This window comes from Pristis pectinata, chromosome 1 (genome assembly GCF_009764475.1).
Source record: "Pristis pectinata isolate sPriPec2 chromosome 1, sPriPec2.1.pri, whole genome shotgun sequence".
NCBI classification, from domain to species: domain Eukaryota; kingdom Metazoa; phylum Chordata; class Chondrichthyes; order Rhinopristiformes; family Pristidae; genus Pristis; species Pristis pectinata.
In genome coordinates, this window is record NC_067405.1 from 144,519,752 (window position 1) to 144,542,231 (window position 22,480).

A 22,480-nucleotide genomic window follows, 5' to 3' on the forward strand; every position below is an offset into this window, starting at 1 on the left:
TGTGCAAGTAACCTGCGTATCTCAATAACCGTTTGTGTCTGTAGGTGTCTGGTGTGAGCAGTGCGGGGCACCATCTGTTCTGTAGCCACTGTCGCTGTCTACTGTGGGGGCAAGTGGATGAGGATACCCTTCCAAATCTGTCTGGCAAAGGAGGGGGTGGCTGAGCGAGGGGCAATGTCTGTCCTCTGAATGAGCACGGGGCTGCGTCTGCCTGCCTGACAGAGTGTGGGGCGGTGTCTGTCCGAGTGCCGGGCAGTGTGCATTGTCCGTCAGTGTCCATTTGTACAGGTTTCACTGTTTTATTAAAAATGCCAGATGCGACAAATTCAAAAGGTAAAAAGAAGTCCCACTCCCGCCCTTTACTGAAGTTTTCAATTCTTACTTCAGAAACACACTGAATTTGGGTTCTTTAGCGAAATAAAACATTAATGCGTTGCAGCACAGAAGCACATTACTACTTACATCTGAACTGCTCAGAGAGCCAAGTGCTTTGTTTAATTCTGTGTTGCACAGTCTCGAATGATGGGTGAATGGTTCTACTTTGAAACCCCTGGCACTAATGTGCCTGGTGTGTCAGATGTAGCATCTCAATGGATCTGTCTTTAATTTAATTTTAATTGCTTTACACGTTTACTCGTGTGCCTCCGTTCTGTGTCAGCCTTGGTGGGGACGGTGAAGGGACACGAGAGGTGGAGGACTCAGAAATTGCCACAGTCAGAGATGTGCAGAGGTGAATCAATAGTAGAGTCCGACATGTCACTGGAAGACCACAAACGGAGACGCAGGGGCAGCGATTGTCGTTGGTTGTTTGGGCTCAACGGTTTCTCCTGGAGTTTGTCTTTGCTCTTATTCCTCAGAAATGCAAACCTTTTCCGGGCAGCCACTTAAGTGAGAAATCAGGAAAAAAAATCCAGCACCCCAGTAATCGGGGGGAGCAGAGAAAGAGAAATAAGGGGAGAAGAGTGAAATTTAAAACAAAAATGACATTAAATAAAATAAATGCAACGATTCCCCCGTCCCAACCAGAGATAACTTCATTCAGACTAGAATCACTACGGAAAAACAGTTTGCTTCATCGTTTCAGTAACTTAATAATGCAGACTTTTCAAAAACATTTTCCAAATGTATTCCTTGGCTCTTATCTATGTATAGTCTTTGTCCCAGGGAAGGGGAACTAGAGGGCATCGGTTTAAGGTGAGAGGTGAGAGATTTAACAGGGACCTGAGGGGCAACTTCTTCATGCAGGGAGTGGTGCGTATATGGAACGAGCTGCAAGAGGCAGTGGTTGAGGCAGGTACAATAACAACACTTAACAGACATTTGGATAAGAACGTGGATAGGAAGGGTTTAGAGGGATATGGGCCAAACGCGGGCAAATAGGACTAGCTTGGTGGGCACCATGGTTGGCATGGATGAGTTGGGCCGAAGGGCCTGTTTCCGTGCTGTATGTCTCTATGACTTTGTAATTAAGTAGAAGGCTAAAATTTGGACATTTGTCAATGGAGTTACAGAGTCACACAGCACAGAAACAGGCCCTTCGGCCCACCATGTCCATGCCAGCCATCGTACTCATCTATGCTAATCCTTCAACAGCTGTCCCTTCACGATTCAAGTGCTCATCCAGATGCTTCTTAAATGTCGTGAGAGTCTCTGCCTCCACCATCCCCTCAGGCAGCGCGTTCCAGGTTCCAACCCACCTCTGGGTAAAAAAAATTCTTCCTCGGATCTCCTCTAAATCTCTTAATCATCGCCTTAACCTATGCCCTCTAGTTTCAGATGTCCCTACTACAGGTAAAAGCTTCTTAACATCTGACCCATCTATGCTTCTGGTAATTTTGTAAACCTCTTTCAGGTGCCTCCTCTGCTCCAAGGAAAACAATTCCAGTCTGTCCTCATAACTAAAGCACTCCATCCCGGAGTGTGAGCAACTGTTCAAATGCTCTCAATTTCTGACCACTTGAGTGGCAACATACCAAACCGTATTCTGTGCATTCAATGAGGGGCCTGTTGACTTAACTTCAGCGCGAACATAGCTAAATTCTGCCAATCCAGGACACTCTGACAGAACTGGGGAGGGAACGGGGTGGACCTACACCACTCTACCTGCTTCCGGTCATTGAACATGAACTCAGAGTAGTCAATGCCCCTACCAGAAACTTCCTCAAATTAGTCCAGCTCAATTGCAGTAACTAGACTCTAGGTAAGAAGGGAGCCTTGGCTCTGAGTCCCCTAACAGTCAAGTATCTCCTGGGCTGTCGTGGTGGTGCAGTAGTTAAATTACGAGCTTGTAATCTCAAGGTCTATAGAAACAATCAGTAGACACAAGTTCAAATCCAATGACAACAAAGGTAATAATCTGGGATTTGAAAACTGTTCATTATTAATGATGGCCACAAAAATTACTGGACTATTGTAAGCCCATCTTGTTCCATCAGGGGAGGAGATTGCTGAGTTGATTAAACTTGACAAATACTACTACATTAAACAGCTGACAGTGCAAATTGATCACTAGCCAATGAAACAGTCACTGGGTCAGGCTGTTCTGCATGGCTGGACTATTCCATGAGGGGTCGCCGCTCATCCCCCACCTTACCTTTACTGGGCGTACTTGCAGCTGGTTCCTCCAGCGAGCTGGACCCTTGCGAGGAGTTGTCCAAACTCGCTCTCTGTACCGGTGAAGCAGTTGGAACCTTTGCCGCCTCTGTCAGTTCTGTTTGGCGGACCTGGCCTTCAGGGGAAAGCTTTAGGCGCTCCTTGGCACTCTCCTTCTTGGGTTTCATGAGCTTAACCAGTGCCTTTGCAGCCACCCAGTTATTTTTCCTTTAGGAAAGGACAATTAAACTCATTACCACCCTTAAAGTGCATCTTATTTTGCTGTTGAACGTTAGCCTGAAGGAAACAGTGACAATTTCATGTTATACCCAGACCCCAACAACCTCAAAATACTCAAGTCCTATCAGCGCTACTGTGTTCAGAGGGATGTGAGCCAAACACGGACAAATGGGACTAACTTAGATGGGAATCTTGGTTGGCATGGACTAGTTGGGCCGAAGGGCCTGTTTCCATGCTGTATGACTCTGAGCCCTTGATTAAGAGTTTAATTTAGATGGACGGGTTTCATAAACTTGTCTTGCGTGACCTTGACATATGAAGCTTAGGAGGAGATCTGATCGGATCTGAGTTACTCATTTTTCTAAATGCGAGCATTGCTGGGCAAGCATTTATCAGTCGTACGGGTTAGGAAGTTGTGGGCATGCAATGTTGGCGCCGGAAGCGTGGCAACACTTGTGGGCTGCCCCCAGCACACTCTACGCAAAAGATGCATTTCACTGTGTGTTTCATAGAACCCCTTAGAGCAAGTACATCTGAGGTTCAGGAGGCAATAGAATGGTGACTGTCAGGGGAGGGAAGAGGAAGAAGAAGTCAGGCAGGCAGACAAAGCAGGGAACCCCGGAGGCTGTTCCCCTCAGTAACAAGTTTTCTGCTTTGGAAGCTGTTGAGGAGGATGACCTGCAGGGGCCTAGCTGCAGTTACCAGGCCTCTGGCACTGGGACTGGTACTGCTGCTCAGAAGGGAAGGGTGGGAAAGAGACATGCGGTAGTGATAGGGGACTCGATAGTCAGGGAAACAGACAGGAGGTTCTGTGGCAGTGAGCATGAATCTCAGATGGTATGTTGCCTCCCAGGTGCCAGGGTCCGGGATGTCACTGATCGGGTCCACAGGATTCTTGAGCAGGAGGGAGATCAGCCAGAAGTTGTGGTCCATGTTGGCACCAACAGCATAGGTAGGAAGGGGGATGAGGTCCTGAAGAGTGAGTTCAGGGAGCTAGGCAGAAAATTGAGGAACAGGACCTCAAGGGTAGCAATCTCGGGACTGTGAAGGAATCCCTTCACGCGATAGTGAAGGAAGGAATAGGAGGAGGTGGCAGATAAATGCGTGGCTGAGAAGTTGGTGCAGGAGGGAGGGTTTTAGATTTCTGGATCATTGGGATCTCTTCTTGGGAAGGTGGGACCTGTACAGAGAGGACGGGTTACACCCGAACCAGAAGGGGGCCAATATCCTCGCGGCGAGATTTGCTAGGGTGGTTCAGGAGGGTTTAAACTAGTTTGTGAGGGGGAAGGGAACCGGAGGAGTAGGTCAGAGGAAGAAGGGGATGGGGAAAAGTTAGATCAAACAGGTAGAGAGGCTTTGGGGAAGGAGAAGCAGAATACAGGCTATAACAGTAGTAAGGTAGATGGACTGAAGTGTGTTTACTTAAATGCAAGAAGTGTCAGGAATAAGGGGGATGAACTGAGGGCTTGGATAAGTATGGGAGACTATGATATCGTGGCTATTACTGAGACGTGGCTGACGTCAGGAGAGGAGTGGATATTGAATATTCCTGGTGTTTTAAGAGGGATAGGGAGGGGGGAAGAAGAGGAGGAGGGGTGGCGATACTGGTCAGGGACACTGTTACGGTTGTGGAAAAGATGGATGTTGTAGAAGGATCATCTCTAGAGTCCGTATGGGTGGAATTAAGGAACAAGAAAGGAGCAGTTACTCTACTAGGAGTATTCTATAGGCCCCCCGGTAGCAGTAGAGATATAGAGGAGCAGATTGGCAGGCAGTGTTTGGAGAGAAGCAAAAATAACAGGGTTGTTATAACGGGAGACTTCAACTTCCCAAATATGGACTGGAACCTGCTTTGTGCCAAAGGTTTAGATGGGACGGAATTTGTTAAATGTGTCCAGGAGGGATTCCTGACGCAGTATGTTGACAGGCCGACTAGAGGGAATGCCATGCCAGATCTAGTTTTAGGAAATGAACTGGGATAGGTGAAGGATCTATTGGTGGGTGAGCATTTGGGGGACAGTGACCATTGCTCCATAACCTTTAAAATTGTCATGGACAGGGACAGGTGCAGAGAGGACAAGAGGATTTTCAATTGGGGAAGGGCGAACTATGAGGCTATAAGGAGAGAACTTGGGAGTGTAAATTGGGATGTCCTTTTTGAAGGAAAATGTACCATGGAGACGTGGTCGATGTTCAGGGATCTTATGCAGGATGTTAGGGATAAATATGTCCCGGTGAGGCAGAGAAGGAATGGCAGGGTGAAGGAACCGTGGGTGACGAGAGAGGTGGAATGACTTGTTAGGGAGAAGAAGGTAGCATACGTGAGGTATAAGCAGCAAGGTTCAGACAGGGCCCGTGAGGAATATAGGGTAGCGAGGAAGGAACAAGAAGGGGCTGAGGAGAGCTAGAAGGGGACATGAAGAGGCGTTGGCTAGTAGGGTTAAGGAAAATCCCAAGGCCTTTTTCAAGTACGTGAAGGGTAGGAGGATGGCTAGAGTAAAGGTAGGTCCGATTAAGGACAAAGGTGGGAAAATTTGCCTGGAGGCGGCGGAAGTGGGAGAAGTTCTCAATGAGTACTTCTCTTCGGTATTCACCAGGGAGAGGGGTCTTGATGACGTGGAAGGGAGTGCTGGTAGGGGTAATGTTCTTGAGGTTGTAGATATCAAGAGAGAGGATGTGTTGAAGTTGTTAAATAATATTAAGACAGATAAATCTCTAGGGCCTGATGGGATTTTCCCCAGGCTGCTTCGAGAGGCTAGGGAGGAGATTGTTGAACCGCTGGTAAGGATCTTTGAGTCCTCGTTGTCCACGGGGATGGTGCCAGAGGATTGGAGGGTTGCGAATGTTGTCCCCTTGTTCAAAAAAGGTAATAGGGATAGGCCAGGGAATTATAGACCGGTGAGTCTCACGTCTGTGGTGGGTAAGCTGTTAGAAAGGATTCTAAGGGATAGGATTTATGAACATCTAGAGAATCATGGACTGATTAGGGACAGCCAGCATGGCTTTGTGAGGGGAAGATCTTGCCTCACAAGCCTGATAGAGTTCTTTGAGGAGGTGACCAGGAAGATTGATGAGGGCAGTGTGGTGGATGTGGTTTACATGGATTTTAGTAAGGCGTTTGATAAGGTTCCTCATGGTAGGCTTCTTCAGAAGGTCAGAGGCCAAGGGATCCAAGGAAGCTTGGCTGTGTGGATTAGGAATTGGCTTGCATGTAGAAAGCAGCGGGTTGTGGTGGAAGGAGTGCCCTCGGATTGGAAGGCAGTGACTAGTGGTGTCCCGCAGGGATCGGTTCTGGGACCTCTACTTTTTGTGATATTTATAGATGACTTAGATGAGGGGGTGGAGGGCTGGGTTAGTAAGTTTGCAGACGACACTAAGATAGGCGGTGTTGTGGATAGTGTGGAGGGCTGTTGGAGCTTACAGAGGGATATTGATAGGATGCAGAGTTGGGCTGACAAGTGGCAGATGGAGTTCAATCCGGAGAAGTGTGAGGTGGTACACTTTGGAAGGACAAACTCCAGGGCAGAGTACTGGGTGAATGGCAAGGTACTTGGCAGTGTGGAGGAGCAGAGGGATCTGGGGGTTCATATTCACAGTTCATTGAAAGTTACCTCAGAGATGGAAAGAGCAGTTAAGAAGGCCAATGGGATGTTGGCTTTCATAAATCGCGGGATTGAGTTTAAGAGCCGCGAGGTGATGATGCAGCTTTACAAAACTCTAGTTAGGCCACACTTAAGAGTACTGTGTTCAGTTCTGGTCGCCTCATTATAGGAAGGATGTGGAGGCGTTGGAGAGGGTGCAGAGGAGATTTACCAGGATGCTGCCTGGATTAGAGAGTACTGAATATGAGGAGAGGCTTAAGGTGCTAGGGCTTTATTCACTGGAAAGGAGGAGGATGAGAGGAGACATGATAGAGGTATATAAAATATTGAGAGGAATAGATAGGGTAGACAGTCAGCGCCTCCTTCTCAGGGCACCAATACTCAAGACGAGAGGGCATGGCTTTAAGGTTATGGGTGGGAGGTTCAGGGGAGATGTCAGGGGGAGGTTTTTCACCCAGAGAGTGGTTGGTGCATGGAATGCACTGCCTGGGGTGGTGGTGGAGGCAGATACATTGGACAGGTTCAAGAGCTTGTTAGATAGGCATATGGAGGAATGTGGGATGGGGGAATATGCGGGAGGAAGGGGTTAGGTAGTGTGAGGGTGGTTTGATGGACGGCACAACATGGTGGGTGGAAGGGCCTGTTTTTGTGCTGTATGGTTCTATGGTTTATAACAGCACAGTACAGGCCCTTCGGCCCACAACGTTGTGCTGACATTTTATCCTGCTCTAATATCTATCTAACCCTTCCCTCCCACATAGCCCTCCATTTCTCTATGTACATGTAAGTAATAAAGATATCTTATCTTATCAGCAATCCTTAATCGGTTTTGAGGTGGTGGTGGTGGTGAACTGCCATGTATGAATCACTGTAGGTGAAGGTGCTCCCACAGTGCTGATGGGTAGGGTGTTCTTTGATAGTCTTGCTCTCAGTCATAAGCATGAGACAGAGGTCTAAATTATGAAAGGTTTGGTAGGATAAATGTGGGTAACATCTTATCTTAGCTAACTTTCTTCACATGGGTGAAACCAGGAGCCATAAATTTACGACAGCCACTAATGAATCCAGACGAGAATGGCAGGGACCTCACTGATGAACAGAAGCGTTTTGTGGTGCAAGTCCAGAGCTCACATTGGTGACAGAGATGGACAGGGTAGTGAAGAAGGCACATGGGGTAGACACAAGAGACTGCAGCTGCTGGAATCTGGAGCAACAAATAATCTGCTGGAGGAACTCAGCGGGTCGAGCAGCGTCTATGTGGGGGGGAATGGAATTTTCCACGTTTCTGGTCAAAACGCTGCATCAGGACTGATGTGCTTGCCTTCAGAGGCAGAGGCGTTAAGCACAAGGGTTGGGATGTCACGTTGCAACCGTACAAGACATTGGTCAGATGACACTTAGAACATTGTGCACAGTTCTGGTTGCCACTCTGTTGGAAAGATGTGCTGGCAATGGAGAGAGCACAGAAGAGATTCACTAGGATGTTGCCTGGAATTGGAGAGCTGTAGTTATAAGGAGGAATTGGATAGGCTGGGTTTGTTCTCGCTGGAATGTCGGAGGCTGAAGGATGACCTGTTTACGAAGATACGAGGGGCATAGACTGGATAATTATTCAAAGTCTTTTTCCCCAGGGGAGTCTAGAACTAGAGGGCACAGAACTGAGAGGCAAGTTTTCCCACACAGAGGGCAGTGGGTATGTGGAATGAGTTGCCAGAGGAGGTGGTAAAGGCAGGTACTATTACAACGTTTAGAAGACATTTGGAGAAGTACTTAGACAAGAAAGGTGTAGAGGGATATGGGCCTAATGCAGGCGAATGGAATTAGCGTAGATGGGCATCACAGTTAGCAAGGACAAGATGGGGTGATAGGGCCTGCTCCTGTGATGCACAATTGTATGATTCTAATTCAGCCAAAACTTCTGTAGCCAGAGTTGAGGATGTGGAACTCACTCCCACGGGAAGTGGCTGAGAAGAACCATGCGTGGATTGTAACTGTGCGCGCGGACCAGCAGTGTGACTAGCTTGTCGCAGTGCCATGTAGTCTGAGTAACTCCCTCAGTGACTGCCCAAGGATTCTGTGAGTCAACAATCACCAAAACACAAAACTTCTTTGCCATAAAGTCATACAACATAGAAATAGGGCCTACAGCCCATTGTGTCTATGCCGACCATCAAGTATATAGAAAGCATCCTATCTGGATGCATCATGGCTTGGTATGGCAACTGCTCCGCCCATGACCACAAGAAACTGCAGAGAGTTGTGGACACAGCCCAGCACACCATGGAAACCAGCCTCCCCTCCATGGACTCTGTCTACACTTCTCGCTGCCTCGGTAAAGCAGCCAACATAATCAAAGACCCCACCCACCCGGGTCATTCTCTCTTCTCCCCCTTTCCATCGGGCAGAAGATGAAAAAGCCTGAAAGCACATGCCACCAGGCTCAAGGACAGCTTCTATCCCACTGTTATAAGACTATTGAACGGTTCCCTAGTACGCTCAGATGGACACTTGACCTCACAATCTCCCTCGTTATGACCTTGCACCTTATTGTCTGCCTGCACTGCACTTTCTCTGTAACTGTAACACTTTATTCTGCATTACGTATTGTTTTTCCTTGTACTGCCTCAATGCACTGTGTAATGAATTGATCTGAATGAACGGTACGCAAGACAAGTTTTTCACTAGCGGTTAGCGGAACGCTTTACAGCGCCAGCGACCCGGGTTCAATTCCGGCCGCTGTCTGTAAGGAGTTTATACGTTCTCCCCGTGTCTGCGTAGGTTTCCTCCGGGTGCTCCGGTTTCCTCCAATGTTCCAAAGACGTACGGGTTAGGAAGTTGTGGGCGTGCTATGCTGGCGCCAGAAGCGTGGCGACACTTGCGGGCTGCCCCCAGAACGCCCTACGCAAAAGGTGCATTTCACTGTGTGTTTCGATGTGCATGTGCTAATCAAGATATCATCTTATTATTTATCTTACGAGACAATAATAAACCAATTCCAAACAGGCTCTTCAGCCCTTTGTGTCTATGCTGACCATCAAGTACCCATCTATAGTCATCCCTCCCATTCGCCAGACCTTGGTTCACACCCTTCAATGCTTTGGCAATTCAAGTGCTCGTCCAGATGCTTCATAAATGTTGTGAGATTACCTGTCTCCACCACCCCCCCCCAGGCAGTGCGTTCCAGGTTCCAACCACCCTCTGGGTGAAAAGGTTCTACCTCAGATCCCCTCTAAACCCTGTACCCCTTACCCTAAAGCTACGCCCTTTAGTTTTAAATACCTCTACTATGGGAAAATGCCTCCGTCTGGTCTCTCCTCAGCCACTTTGAGGAAAACATTCCCAGCCTATTCAGTCTCTCCCCATGATGCTGTACCCCAGGCAACATCCTGGTGAATCTCCACTACACCCTCTCCAGTGCAATCACATCCTTCCTACAGTGTGGTGACCAGAACTCCATACAGTACTCCAGCTATGGCATAACAAATATTTTATAAGGTTGTACTCTCATCTCCCTGTTCTTATATCCTTTGCCCAGCTAATGAAGGGAAGCATCCCATACACCTTCTTCACCACCTTATATACCTCAGCTTCAGGGGACCTTGGACTCGTACATCCCTCTGTTCCTCAATACTCCCTAAGGCTCTACCATTCATTTGCTATATTTTACCCTTATTAGTCCTCCCAAAATCACCCTAAATTTACCAGGATTAAATTCTGTCTGCCAATGTTCTGCCCATCTCACCAACTGATCGAGATCATCCAGCAGCCTGGCCCATCCTGGTCAGCATGGACCAGTTGGGCCAAAGAGCCTGTTTCCCCGTTGTATGACTCCATGGCTATCCTCCTCACTAGCAATAACACTACTGATTATTGTATAAACTGCAAACTTACTGACCATACCTCCTACGTTTGTACCTAACTTGTTAATGTATAGAACAGTAAGGGTCCCCAGTACCGATCCCTGTGCTACACCACTGGTCACAGGCTTCCAATCGCACAAACCTCCTATTAATAAGTCAATGTTGCAACCAATTTGCCAACTTGCTCTGGATCCCATGAGCTTCAACTTTTAACCAGTTCCCCACGTGGGACCCTGTCAGAGGCCTTACTGAAGTCCATGTAGACCACATAAACCACACTGCCCTCATCAAAACGTCTTGTCCACGTCAAGGGAGGGATTCACCCATTACCTCTGATGTAGAACCACCTCACGGACAAGTCAATTTGCAAAGTAAGGCAATACCTTTTTGGAGTTGACTCGTAGAATTTATACTGGTCCATTATTTTCTCTTCTAATTTCTCCTTTTGTCTTCGAAGGGAATTTAACCTGTCACTGGAGGAGGAAATGAACGTACAATAGTTGATTAGCACAGGATTCTTGAGGTTTAGATATCAAACATGAACAAGTCGCCAAGTTCTGTAAATATTCCAATCTAGGGACACGGACTGTTAACTTATTGCCTGCCCCTGGTTGCTCTGAGAGATCTTCTGCTTGAGATGCCACAGTCCATCTGATGGGAACTCCTAGTACTGCTAAGAATGAAACTTGCTTTTCAACCAGCCATGGCGAAGGAAGGGTCACTGCCCTGGCTAGCTTGGTGTGTGATTTGGAGGGGATCCTGGAAACGTTGGTGTTTTCCTGCACATTATCATCAGGTTGCCTGGTCAAGAGCTTTGTGATTATGTCTCAGTCGGATTGTTCCTGCCTCTTCATTTGACTCCTTGACAGGTTTTCATGGAATCGGGAATGTGCTATGCCGGTTACATCACTGAACTAGCAATGCAGATAATGGGAATAATGATTGACAGAAGCGAGTTCAAATCCCACTATTTACTGAGTTAATTTTGCAGCTGCTTTGTCTACTTGCTCTAGATCCCATGAACTTTAACTTTTAACCAATTTCCCACATGGGTCCTTGTCAGAGGCCTTACTGAATTCCATGTAGACCACATAAACCACACTGCCCTCATCAATATGTCTTGTCCATGGAATTTAAGTTTAACAAAGTGAAAATGAGAATAGAGAACTATTACTGGCAATGGTGACCAACAAACTATTGGATTATTATAAAAACCCATTTGATTCAGTCAGAAGAAGCCAGTCAGGCCTCTATTTAACTCTAGATTTTGATTCCCTAATGCACCCTTCCAGGTGGCCTTGTTGGTGACCCTCTTCAAGATGCATTAGTGATAATTAAACACTGGTCCAAGTGCAATTGGAAGAAACTACACCAATATCCTCCCTACAGTAACACCAGCCCATTGATACGGGGCTGACTTGCACCAGGCCAAGGAACATCCTACATTCCGGTTCAATTCCATGCATATCCTGCAGCAAGACCAGCCACAAGGGCTAGAGGATACTCAGTCAGTATTACTCAGCTGACCTCTCAAAGACCAGGACTTGCTGTCTCATGTCTCTCCACAAAAATCTATTGCTAAAGGTTAAGCACAAGGGTACTTGAATTGGTCTCAACTTAGAGACCAATCCAGGCCATGCCATCTTCTCGCAGCTCCCATCGGGCAGGAGGTACAGAAGCCTGAAGTCCCACACCACCAGGTTCAGGAACATCTACTTCCCTTCAACCATTCGGTTCTTGAACCAACCGGCACAACCCTAATCACTACAGTTTAGCAACACATGATCACTTTGCACTAAAACGGATAGATAGGGTGAATGCACTCAGTCTTTTTCCCAGGGTTAATGTTCTAATTGTGTTCTTTCTTGTAAACATTGTGTTTAATTTATGTTTTTCTTGTGAATGCTGCTTATCTGATGCTATGTGCCTGTGATGCTGCTGCAAGTAAGGTTTTCATTGCACCTGTGCACATAACAAAAAACTCAGCTTTGACTTTGAGAATGTCAAAGTGAGCAAGAACAAAAAAAAACAGGCCAAATAAGCCCTTAACTCACATATACTGCTTCTGTTCCTCATGGTAGAGTTCCTTGCTCTCCATGGACCGCTCCAGGAGGTTTTGGTTCTGCTGGTTCAGTGACTGAACCTGATTCAGCAGATAATGATTCTCCTCCTCCAGGTTGCTCTTCAGTTGGGTCAGCAGCTTTGCAAAAGGAAGATATCTTTATCAGTCACATGTACATCGAAACACACAGTGAAATGCATCTCTTGCATAGAGTGTTCTGGGGGCAGCCCGCAAATGTCGCCACGCTTCCGGCGCCAACATAGCATGCCCACAACTTCCTAACCCGTACACCTTTGGAATGTGGGAGGAAACTGGAGCACCCGGAGGAAACCCATGCAGTCATGGGGAGAACGTACAAACTCCTTACAGACAGCGGCCGGAATTGAACCCGGGTCGCTGGCGCTGTAACAGCGCTACTCTAACTGCTACACTACCGTGCCTGCCGTGGACCAGAAAAAGAAAGCAAGAGTGAAGGTTGGAGTTGGAAACCAAAGTCCGTCTCCTCAGTCTGAACCTGAAGAGACCTGACAATGTGTGTCTGAAAAAGATCACGAAGTCCTTGGCTTGGAACAGCCCACCACCACATAAATAAATGTCTTACCATTCAGGAATCTATAAATATTTCATAATTACTCTATTGCACATTACAGCCACATGATACAAGCTTTGACTTGAAACATCCACAATTCCTTTCCTCCCACAGATGCTGCTCGACCTGCTGAGTTGCTGCAGCGTCCGGTATTTTCTGTTTCATTTTAAGATTTTTGACATCTGCGGTTCTTCTGTGCTTCTCAGTAAAGTGAGAAACAGTTATCCCTGCTTCCAAGGGTAAAACAATCTTCATGTAACTGGCCTCCTGCCCCAGCCACCCTTCCTTCTCCTCTCCAATGGGGGAACCAACCAGTGGGGACATGGTGGGTTCAGACCCACTAGTTCAGGTTCAGTGCATCCTGAACAAAGCAGAGATCGAGATTCCAAGGACGACGTTGGTTCCACCCCTGCCCCAATGAGGGGGCTGTTGGACTGCGTGGATCGTCACTCACCCTCTCTCCCCCTACAGAGAGTGCAATTGAGCGAGGGTTCAAAACCAGCCCTCCACCCTCTGTCACCAGATGCCCTAGGGTTGGGTTGAAACCTCATCCCATGAGAATTAACGCAAGTAAACCGGGACCTTTTACTACACGGAAGACGTCATTATCTCAACAGGAGCAGTTGATGCCATCTCTGTGCACAGTGACACACACTGTGTTGACCTCTGGTTCTTGTGTTAACCTGTTCATTCTAAATGGAGGATTTCAACAGCAAGACTCACACAACCATTAGTAACATTACACCGTTAAAGCATTGCCAACTTACATTGTTGGGATTTCCTTGCACATTATTCTGGTTTAATTGGAGACACCAGGACTGCATTGTGTTGCTGCTGCTAAAAGCTCATTTTCGTGACGTTTATACCCTATGTACGTATGCCTATGACAATGAACTTGGACTCCACATCACACACCCCCAGCATGATTGCAAACTTCCATAAGGTGTGTTGCACTTTGGGAGATTAAATGTGAAGGGACAGTACACTGTTAATTGCAAGACCCTTAACAATGTTGACCTACAGAGGGATCTTGGGGTCCAAGTCCATAGCTCCCTGAAAGTGGCTGCACAGGTTGACAGGGTGGTAAAGAGGGCGTACAGCACGCTTGCCTTCATTAGTCGAGGCATTGTGTTCAAGAGTCAGGAAATTATGCTGCAGCTCAAGAAAACTCTAGTTAGGCCAAATCAGGAGCATTGCATTCAGTTCTGGTTGCCCCCTTACAGGAAGGCTGTGGAGGCTTTGGAAGGAGTGCAGAAGAGGTTTACCAGGATGCTGCCTGGATTAGAGGGCATGAGCTACAAGGAGAGGTTGGACAAACTTGGGTTGTTTTCTCTGGAGCGGCAGAGGCTGAGGGGAGACCTGATAGAGGTTTATAAGATTATGAGAGGCATAGGTAGAGTAGACAGCCGATATCTTTTTCCCAGGATAGAAATGTCTAATACCAGAGGACATGCATTTAAGGTGAGAGGGGGTAAGTTCAAAGGAGATGTGTGGGGCAAGTTTTGTTTTACGCAGAGAGTGGTGGGTGTCTGGAATGTGCTGCCAGGGGTGGTGGTGGAGGCAGATACGATAGAGGTATTCAAGATGCTCTTAGATAGACACATGAATGTGCAAAGAATGGAGGGATATGGACATTGTGCAGGCAGAAGGGATTAGTTGAGTTAGGCATTTGATTACTAGTTTAATTAGTTCATCACAACATGGTGCTGTTCTATGTTGTGACGAACTAACACCCGTTCTATGACACAAGAGATTCTGCAGATGCTTGAATCTGGAGCAACACACACAAAATGCTGGAGGAACTCAGCAGGTCAGGCAGCATCTATGGAGGGAAATAAATAGTAGACGTCTCAGGTCGAGATCCTGACGAAGGGTCTCGACCTGAAACGTCGACTGTTTATTTCCCTCCATAGATGCTGCCTGACTTGCTGAGTTCCTCCAGCATTTTGTGTCTGTACTGTTCTATGTTGCACCAGTACCTCACAATGATTGCCCATCTTGGTCTGCGAGATGTCCAGGTTCTGGTGCTGCTCCTTCAGCTCGTGATACTGTGCCTTCCACCTCTCCAGCTCCAGCTCAGTGCTGTTCAGACTGCTCCTGCACTCCTTGGTGACGCTCTGCAACCGGTCATACTCTTCCTTCAGTGTGCCATTCATCGAGTGCAGCCTGCAACACACAGGTCACAAAGTGTGAAATGCACCATTGCACCTTCAGTGTCAGACGAGGCATGGAATACAGCAGCAGGGAGCTCACACCAGAACACCAGTTACACCTCAGCTGGAAGATGGTGTACAGTTCTGGGCACCACACAGCAGGAAGGATGTGACCACACGGAGGAGATTAACAAGGATTGTAGATAACTAGTTATGAAGGAAGTTTGACTAGGTTGGTGGTGGTTGCTTTTAAGTCGAGCCTAACACCTACTGTTAAAAATTGAGGGAGTCACTTTGAACCAAGGTGCCATCTGCTCACTTGAATGGACCACAAAGATCCTTAAAGTTGAGGAAGAGTAGGGAGATCTCCCTGGTGTCCAGAGAATGGTTATTGCTCACCAAATGGCTGTTTGTTACTGGTTTGTTCTGGGAGCTTGCTGTGCGTGAATTGGCTGTCTCAGCATCCCATTGGTTGTGAAACGTTTCAAGTTTGTAAAAGGGACCATGTGAAAGCAATAATCATTATCGGATCCTCACCAGTGAAGTCACACAAAGATCTGGAGTTTGTTTCTTCCGCAAACTTCCAGTGATGAATCCTCAGCTCCACCTCTTCTCCACCCACCTGCCCGCCAGACTCCGCCCCCACCTGCCCGCCAGACTCCGCCCCCACCTGCCCGCCAGACTCCGCCCACACCTGCCCACCTGCCCGCCAGACTCCGCCCCCCACCTGCCCACCTGCCCGCCAGACTCTGCCCACACCTGCCCGCCAGACTCCGCCCACACCTGCCTGCATAGACTCAGAACCTCCACCTGCCCACACAGACTCCGCCCACACCACCTGCCCGCACAGACTCCGCCCACACCACCTGCCCGCACAGACTCCGCCCACACCTACCTACACAGACCCTGCCCTCCCACCTGCCCATAGACCCCGCCACTCCCACCTGCCCTCACAGACTCTGCCTCTACCCGGGCTCGGTCCCATTCGAATGCAGAGGCTAGGCTCCACCCTCATGTTTGCATAAATCCAGGCCCCACTCCGATTTGAATGCAATGAGTTTAGGCTCCGCCTCCTTGCTTGCACAGACCCGAGTGCACACAGCCCCATCCGATTTTGGGCACCCCCCCCACCCCATGTACCTGACCCCTCACCTGCTCACGTCAGCCTTCAGCTGCCTGTTCTCCTCGGTGATGACGGCGTTCCTCCTGGACTCCCGCTGCAGGCTCTCCCTCTGCGCTCGCAGTTCTGAGTCCAGCTGCTGCAGCTTGGCCTGCTCCTTCCGCAACCCCAGGTACCTGCAGGCGGAGACATAACACAACAGTCACACCAGGTCACCACAACGTCCGCAGCCCCAGGTACCTGCGGGAGGAGACACGAGACAACAGTCACACCGGGTCACCACAACGTCTGCAGCCCCAGGTACCTGCGGGTGGAGACACGAGATAACAGTCACACCGGGTCACCACAACGTCCACAGCCCCAGGTACCTGCGGGAGGAGACATAACACAACAGTCACACCAGGTCACCACAACGTCCGCAGCAAGCAACTGGGGGAGGAAACGAACAAGGGGCACCCACTGCAGCACAGGCAGGCAGTGTGAGTCACTCCCTCCCTCCCTCCCGAGTGTATGTAATGGGAGTTTATAGATAAGGTACCACAATGACCAAGAACGATTTTAATTATCGAATACATTGGACACAAATCAAATTGGCAAGGGTAGTCTTGAGAACAAGTTCATAGAGTGTATTATGGATCGTGGGACGCTGTGGGGTGACCTATAGAACTTTATAAAATCATGAGGGGCATAGATAAGGTAAACTTTTCCCAGGGTAGGGGAGTCCAAAACTCGAGGGCATGGGTTTAAGGTGAGAGGGGAAAGATTTAAAAGGGACCTGAGGGGCAACTTTCTCATGCAGAGGGTGGGTTTATGGAACGAGCTGCCAGAGGAAGTAGTAGAACATTACAACGTTTAACAGACACTTGGGCAGGAAAGGTTTCGAGGGATAAGGGCCAAATGGGACTAGCTCAGTTAGGCAACTTGGTCGGCATAGACAAGTTGGGCTGAAGGGCCTGTTTCCATGCTGTATAACTTGGGATAGCTTCTCAACGCAATAAAGTAAGGAATCAACTCGGGAGCAAGCTACTAAGGTCAGGCAGCATCTGTAGAGGGAAATGGACAGTCAACATTTTTAGTTGAGACCCTTCATCTGATTTTAAATATGATATTGTGCAACAGGACAGGATTAATTAATGATTTTGTTTTAAAGGATTGCCAAGGAGAGGGTAATAATAGCTTGGTAGAATTTCAAATTCAGTTTGAGCGTTGAGAAAATTGGGTCCTAAATTAAAATGAAAGGAATTAACAATGGTGTGACAACAGGGTGGATTAAACTGGACTGGGAAATGAGATTCAAGGTTCAGATGAAAGGTCAACGGCAGCAGCCATTTAAGGAGATATTTCATAGATCTCAGCAAAAATATATGTATAAGGCTCTACGAGGCGGTCACGCCATCCAGGGTTAACTAAGGATGTTAAGGATTGAATTAAAAAGACATACAATGCTACAAAGATTAGCGTTGGGCCAGAGGACTGGGGAATATTTAGAATCCAGCAAAGGATGACTAAAATAAAGGGGGAATAAAATAGAGCAAACTAGCAAATAAGTAAACAGATCAGAAGAATTCACACTGGTATATAAAAAGGGCAGCTAAAGAAACATCGGAAACAGGGAATTAATAATGGGAAATCGAGAAGTGGGAGGGATTCTGAATAATTATTTTGGATTGGTCTTCATGGGAAAAGACACCAAAAGCATAATTAATAATAGCTAATCAAGGGCCTATCGGGAGGAAGGAACTCAAAACAACCGCTATCACTGGAGAAAAGTGCAAGCCAAGCTAAAGGGGCTTGAAGCTGACAGGTGTCTTATACCCAATGGTCTGCATCCTAGAGTCTTAAAGGAAGTCACTACAGAAATTTACTGGTTGCATTATAGAACAAAGAACAGTACATCACAGGAACAGGCCCTTTGGCCCACGATGTCTGTGCCGAACATGGTGCCGATTTCACCTAAATCTCTTCTGCCTGCACATGATCCACATCCCTCCACTCCCTGCACATTCATGTATCTAACAGTCTCTCATACACCACGATCATATCTGCCTCCACCACCACCCCGGCAGCCCTTTCCAGGCACCCACCACTATCTGTGTAAATAAAAACTTGCCTCGCACATCTCCTTTAAACTTTCCCCCTCTCACCTTAAATGCATGTCCTCTAGTATTCGAATGAAATGAAGAATAAAGTATAGAAGTTGATGGACACGTGTGAAAGAATAGATTACTGGGGCAGGCACGGTGGTGTAGCGGTTAGTGTAACACTATTACAGCACCAGCGACCCGGGTTCAATTTCGGCCACTGTCTGTAAGGAGTTTGTACGTTCTCCCCGTGTCTGCGTGGGTTTCCTCCGGGTGCTCCGGTTTCCTCCCACATTCCAAAGGCGTACGGGTTAGGAAGTTGTGGGCACGCTATGTTGGCACTGGAAGCGTGATGATTCACAGGGATGTTACTATGGACTGGAAGGTTTGAGTTAAAAGGAGAGGCTGGGGCTTTTTTGTCCTGAGCATAGGAGGCTGAGGGGTGACCTTACAGAGCTTTATAAAGTCACAAAGTGAATGGTCACAGTCTTTTTTCCCCAGAAGAGGGAAGTCTAGGAGGGCATAGGTTTAAGGTGAGAGGGGAAAGATTTGAACAGGATCAGAGGGACAACAGAGAGTGGTGAGTACATGGAACGAGCTGCCAGAGGAAGGGGTAGAAGCGGGGACAATTACAAAGTTTAAAAGACATTTGGACAGGTACGTGGGTAGGAAAGGTTCAGAGGGATATGGGCCAAACGCGGGGAAATGGGACTAGTTTAGCTAGGCATCTTGGTCGGTATGAACGAGTTGGGCCGAAGGGCCTTCTTTCCATGCTGGATAGCTCTATGACATACACACCCAAAATATAGACACATGCAAAGATACACACTTATACAACACAGGAACAGACAAACACACACACACACACACAAAAGGAGGCAGACACATACACTGCACACACACACACACACACAGAGGCAGACACATGCACTCCACACACACACACACACACACACACAGGCAGACACATGCACTCCACACACACACTAAGCTGCTGGAGCTCCTGGCACACCACAGGCAGATACATGTGCACACACGAGCTGCAGTATTTAATGTCAACCACTGGAGGTCACGGGAGCAGATGGATCCATGCACCATCTACAGGTGAGGTGGAGTCTTTCCTCAAGGGTACAAATTGAAGGTGAGTCTTCACACTGGAACAAATTCACCAACCCTTCACCCTGAGTCATTGCACAAGGCCACTGATTCACACAAGTCATGCTCTTCAAGAGCAGAACCCCACTGGAAGGCAGGTGCATCTATCGCTGGAGTTCATCACTTGGCTAAGTCACTTACTTAAAAAGTCAAACAGAAAGCAGAACGCTGGAAGAACTCAGCAGGTCAGGCAGCCTCTGGGGAGGTAAAAGGCTGAGACCATGCATCAGGACTGTGAGGGAAGGGGAAAGATTGTCAGTGGAGAGCAGTATGAAGGGGGGTGCGATGGAGGCTGGAAGGCGATAGGTGGAACCAGACGAGGAGGGGATGGGGTGGGCGGAGGGAGAGGGGGGAGGTGATGGGGAAGGGGAACAAGGGGAGAGGGAACTAGGCAGGCAGGTGGAAATTCGACATGCATAGTGTACATCCCTCACAGAACTGGAGAAAGAGGGGCGCTAATGCTGCAACAAATAACTTGCATTTCTGCAACATTTCACACGACGACCTCGAAGGTTCACAAGGTGAAGGGAGGGCAGGATTGGAATTGTGTAATTTTCGTAAGTTGGACTGAGGTGAAAGAGCAGGGCTGAGTCCAGCACAGAGTGGGGCGGGGGTCAGTCCAGGGGTCAGTAGAGCAGGGGTCAGTCCAGGGGAGGGTGCGGCAGGGGTCAGTGGGACAGTGGGGCAGGGGTCAGAAGTCAGTCCAGGGGAGAGTGGGGCAGGGGTTAGTCCATGGATCAGGGGTCAGTGGGATAGGGTTTAGTCCAGGGGTCAGTGGGGCTGGGGTCAGTCATGCAGAGAGTGGGGCAGGGGTCAGTCCATGGGTCAGGGGACAGTGGGGCAGTGTTCAGTCCAGGGGTAAGTCCAGCAGAGAGTGGGGCAGGGCTCAGTCCAGTAGAAAGAGGTGGTGGAGGTGGGAACAGAGCTAGCCGAGGTTAGAACATAGAACAGTACAGCACAGGAACAGGCCTCATGGCCCACAATGTTATGCCGAACTAATTAAGATAATGACACCTAATCCCTTCTGCCTGCATATGGACCATATCCCTCCATTTCCTGCACAATCAGGTGCCCATCTAAGAGCCTCTTAAACACCTCTATCGTATCTGCCTCCACCACCACCCCTGGCAGCACATTCCAGGCACCCACCACTCCCCGTGTAAAAAAAACCTGCCCCGCACTGAACCCTCTCACCTTAAGTACATGCCCTCTAGTATTAGACATTTCGACCCCGGTTGAATCAGGTCACGGACAAGAGTCTGAGGGGGAGCGGGTCTCGACAGGCGTGAGTGCTCTGTGGTCATCAAGCCAGACCTCTGGTGCAATGCAACCTCCTGGGTGAGAATTACCTGCCCTCCAGGTCCTTGTGCTTGGACTCCAGGCTCTTGTACGAGGCCTTGAAGCCGGCCTGCTGGGCGATGAGCGCTTCGCACTCCGCAGACTGCCGCTCATTGAGCAGCATCAGCTTCTCGTGGTCCTGGAGCAGGGAGTCGTGGGTGGCCTTCAGCTCCTCCTTCTGCCTGGCCAGCTTCTCCTTCTCGTTCTCCAGTCCCGACTGCGCGTTCTGCAGCATTGCGTTCTGGCCCATCAGCGCGGCGCTCTGCGAGTTCAGCGTCGAGTTCTCAACCTGAGAAACCCATCCCCGCCACACACCCAACAACGTTAGATGTCAAGAGGGACAAGCACTTCCGGACAGCGGCGTCAACCGACACGGGGGGAAGCGTGTTCTACACACCGAGAGCAATGGGTGAATGGGCAGAATGACAGAGACATGGGGGGGCTACGTGGGAGGGAAGGGTTGGATAGAGCAGGACAAAATGTCGGCACAACATCGTGGGCCGCAGGGCCTGTACTGCGCTATGGTGTTCTATGATGCAAGGGGAGAGGGGGTAAAGGGGAGGGAAGGAGGGAGTGGAGGGGGGAAATAATCATGGGAAGTGGGGAGGGGGAGGGAAGGAGGAAGGAAGAGGGGTGGGGTGAGCGAGAGGATTTTGAGGGACAATAGGAGGGAAAAGAAGAGGCAGGGAGGCTGGGAGGTGGGGCAGGGAGGTCGGGGAGGGTCAGGGAGGTCCGGGGGGGCAGGGATGCGGACACGGGCGTGTGGGAAGGCAGTGGCTACCTGAAGCTTGGCGTTCTGAATCTGCAGAGCATTGCTGTGCTCCTGCATGGATGCCGCCTGTCGCTGCAGGATGACGATCTGGGAGTTGACAGCACTGTTCTGTGCTTCCAGCTGCTTTATTTGGTCCTTTAGCAGCTCCTTCTCAGCCTGCAATGCTGCATTCTGCGAATACAAGAGGCAGCTCAGATGTGGCTTCAGCAACTCCTCGGAGAAACACCGACTCAGCCGCACTACGGATTGGTAATTGGTTTATTATTGTCACATGTACCAAGGTACAGTGAAGAGCTTTGATCGAGTAGGCACAGTAGTGTAGCAGTTAGCGTAACGCTATCACAGCGTCAGTGACCCGGGTTCAATTCCGGCCACTGTCTGTAAGGAGCTTGTACGTTCTCCCCTTGTCTGCGTGGGTTTCCTCCGGGTGCTCTGGTTTCCTCCCACATTCCAAAGATGTACGGGTTAGGAAGTTGTGGGCATGCTATGTTGGTGCCGGAAGCGTGGCGACACTTGCGGGCTGCCCCCAGAACACTCCACGCAAAAAGATGCATTTCACTGTGTGTTTCGATGTACATGTGACTAATAAAGATATCTTATCTCATCAGATCATTCTACACATAAGTACATCGAGGTAGTACAAAGGGAAAAGCAATAACAGAATGCAGAAAATAGTGTTACAGTTAGAGATAAAGTGCAGTGCAGGCAGATAAGTGCAAGACGAGGAAGATTGGGAGATCAAGAGTTCATCTTTAGTGTACAAGAGACTTCTGATGAAACATGAAAAGAAGCTTCAGAAGAGGAAACACCTGGGCTTCAGTCTCGATGGAATGAAGCAGGCATTTGCAACCCAGCATAAAAATAATTTCCTTTAAGACAGAAGATGTCAGCATTTTCCAAAAGGAGGGGTGTTGGC

At 48.7% G+C, this 22,480-nt stretch overlaps 1 protein-coding gene across 1 annotated transcript in view; it reads right to left on the bottom strand.

Moving 5' to 3' along the window:
- Positions 1 to 22,480, bottom strand: part of LOC127577919 (protein Daple-like) — a 279,944-nt gene that overhangs the window by 51,016 nt on the left and 206,448 nt on the right. Inside the window, exons 19-25 of the mRNA XM_052029632.1 lie at positions 21,574 to 21,735; positions 20,804 to 21,081; positions 16,251 to 16,394; positions 14,925 to 15,111; positions 12,349 to 12,494; positions 10,678 to 10,767; positions 2,594 to 2,820 (exon numbers count right to left, since the gene is read on the bottom strand). Of these exons, the coding sequence (XP_051885592.1) occupies positions 2,594 to 2,820; positions 10,678 to 10,767; positions 12,349 to 12,494; positions 14,925 to 15,111; positions 16,251 to 16,394; positions 20,804 to 21,081; positions 21,574 to 21,735 (1,234 nt within the window). The remainder of the gene's footprint in view (positions 1 to 2,593; positions 2,821 to 10,677; positions 10,768 to 12,348; positions 12,495 to 14,924; positions 15,112 to 16,250; positions 16,395 to 20,803; positions 21,082 to 21,573; positions 21,736 to 22,480) is intronic.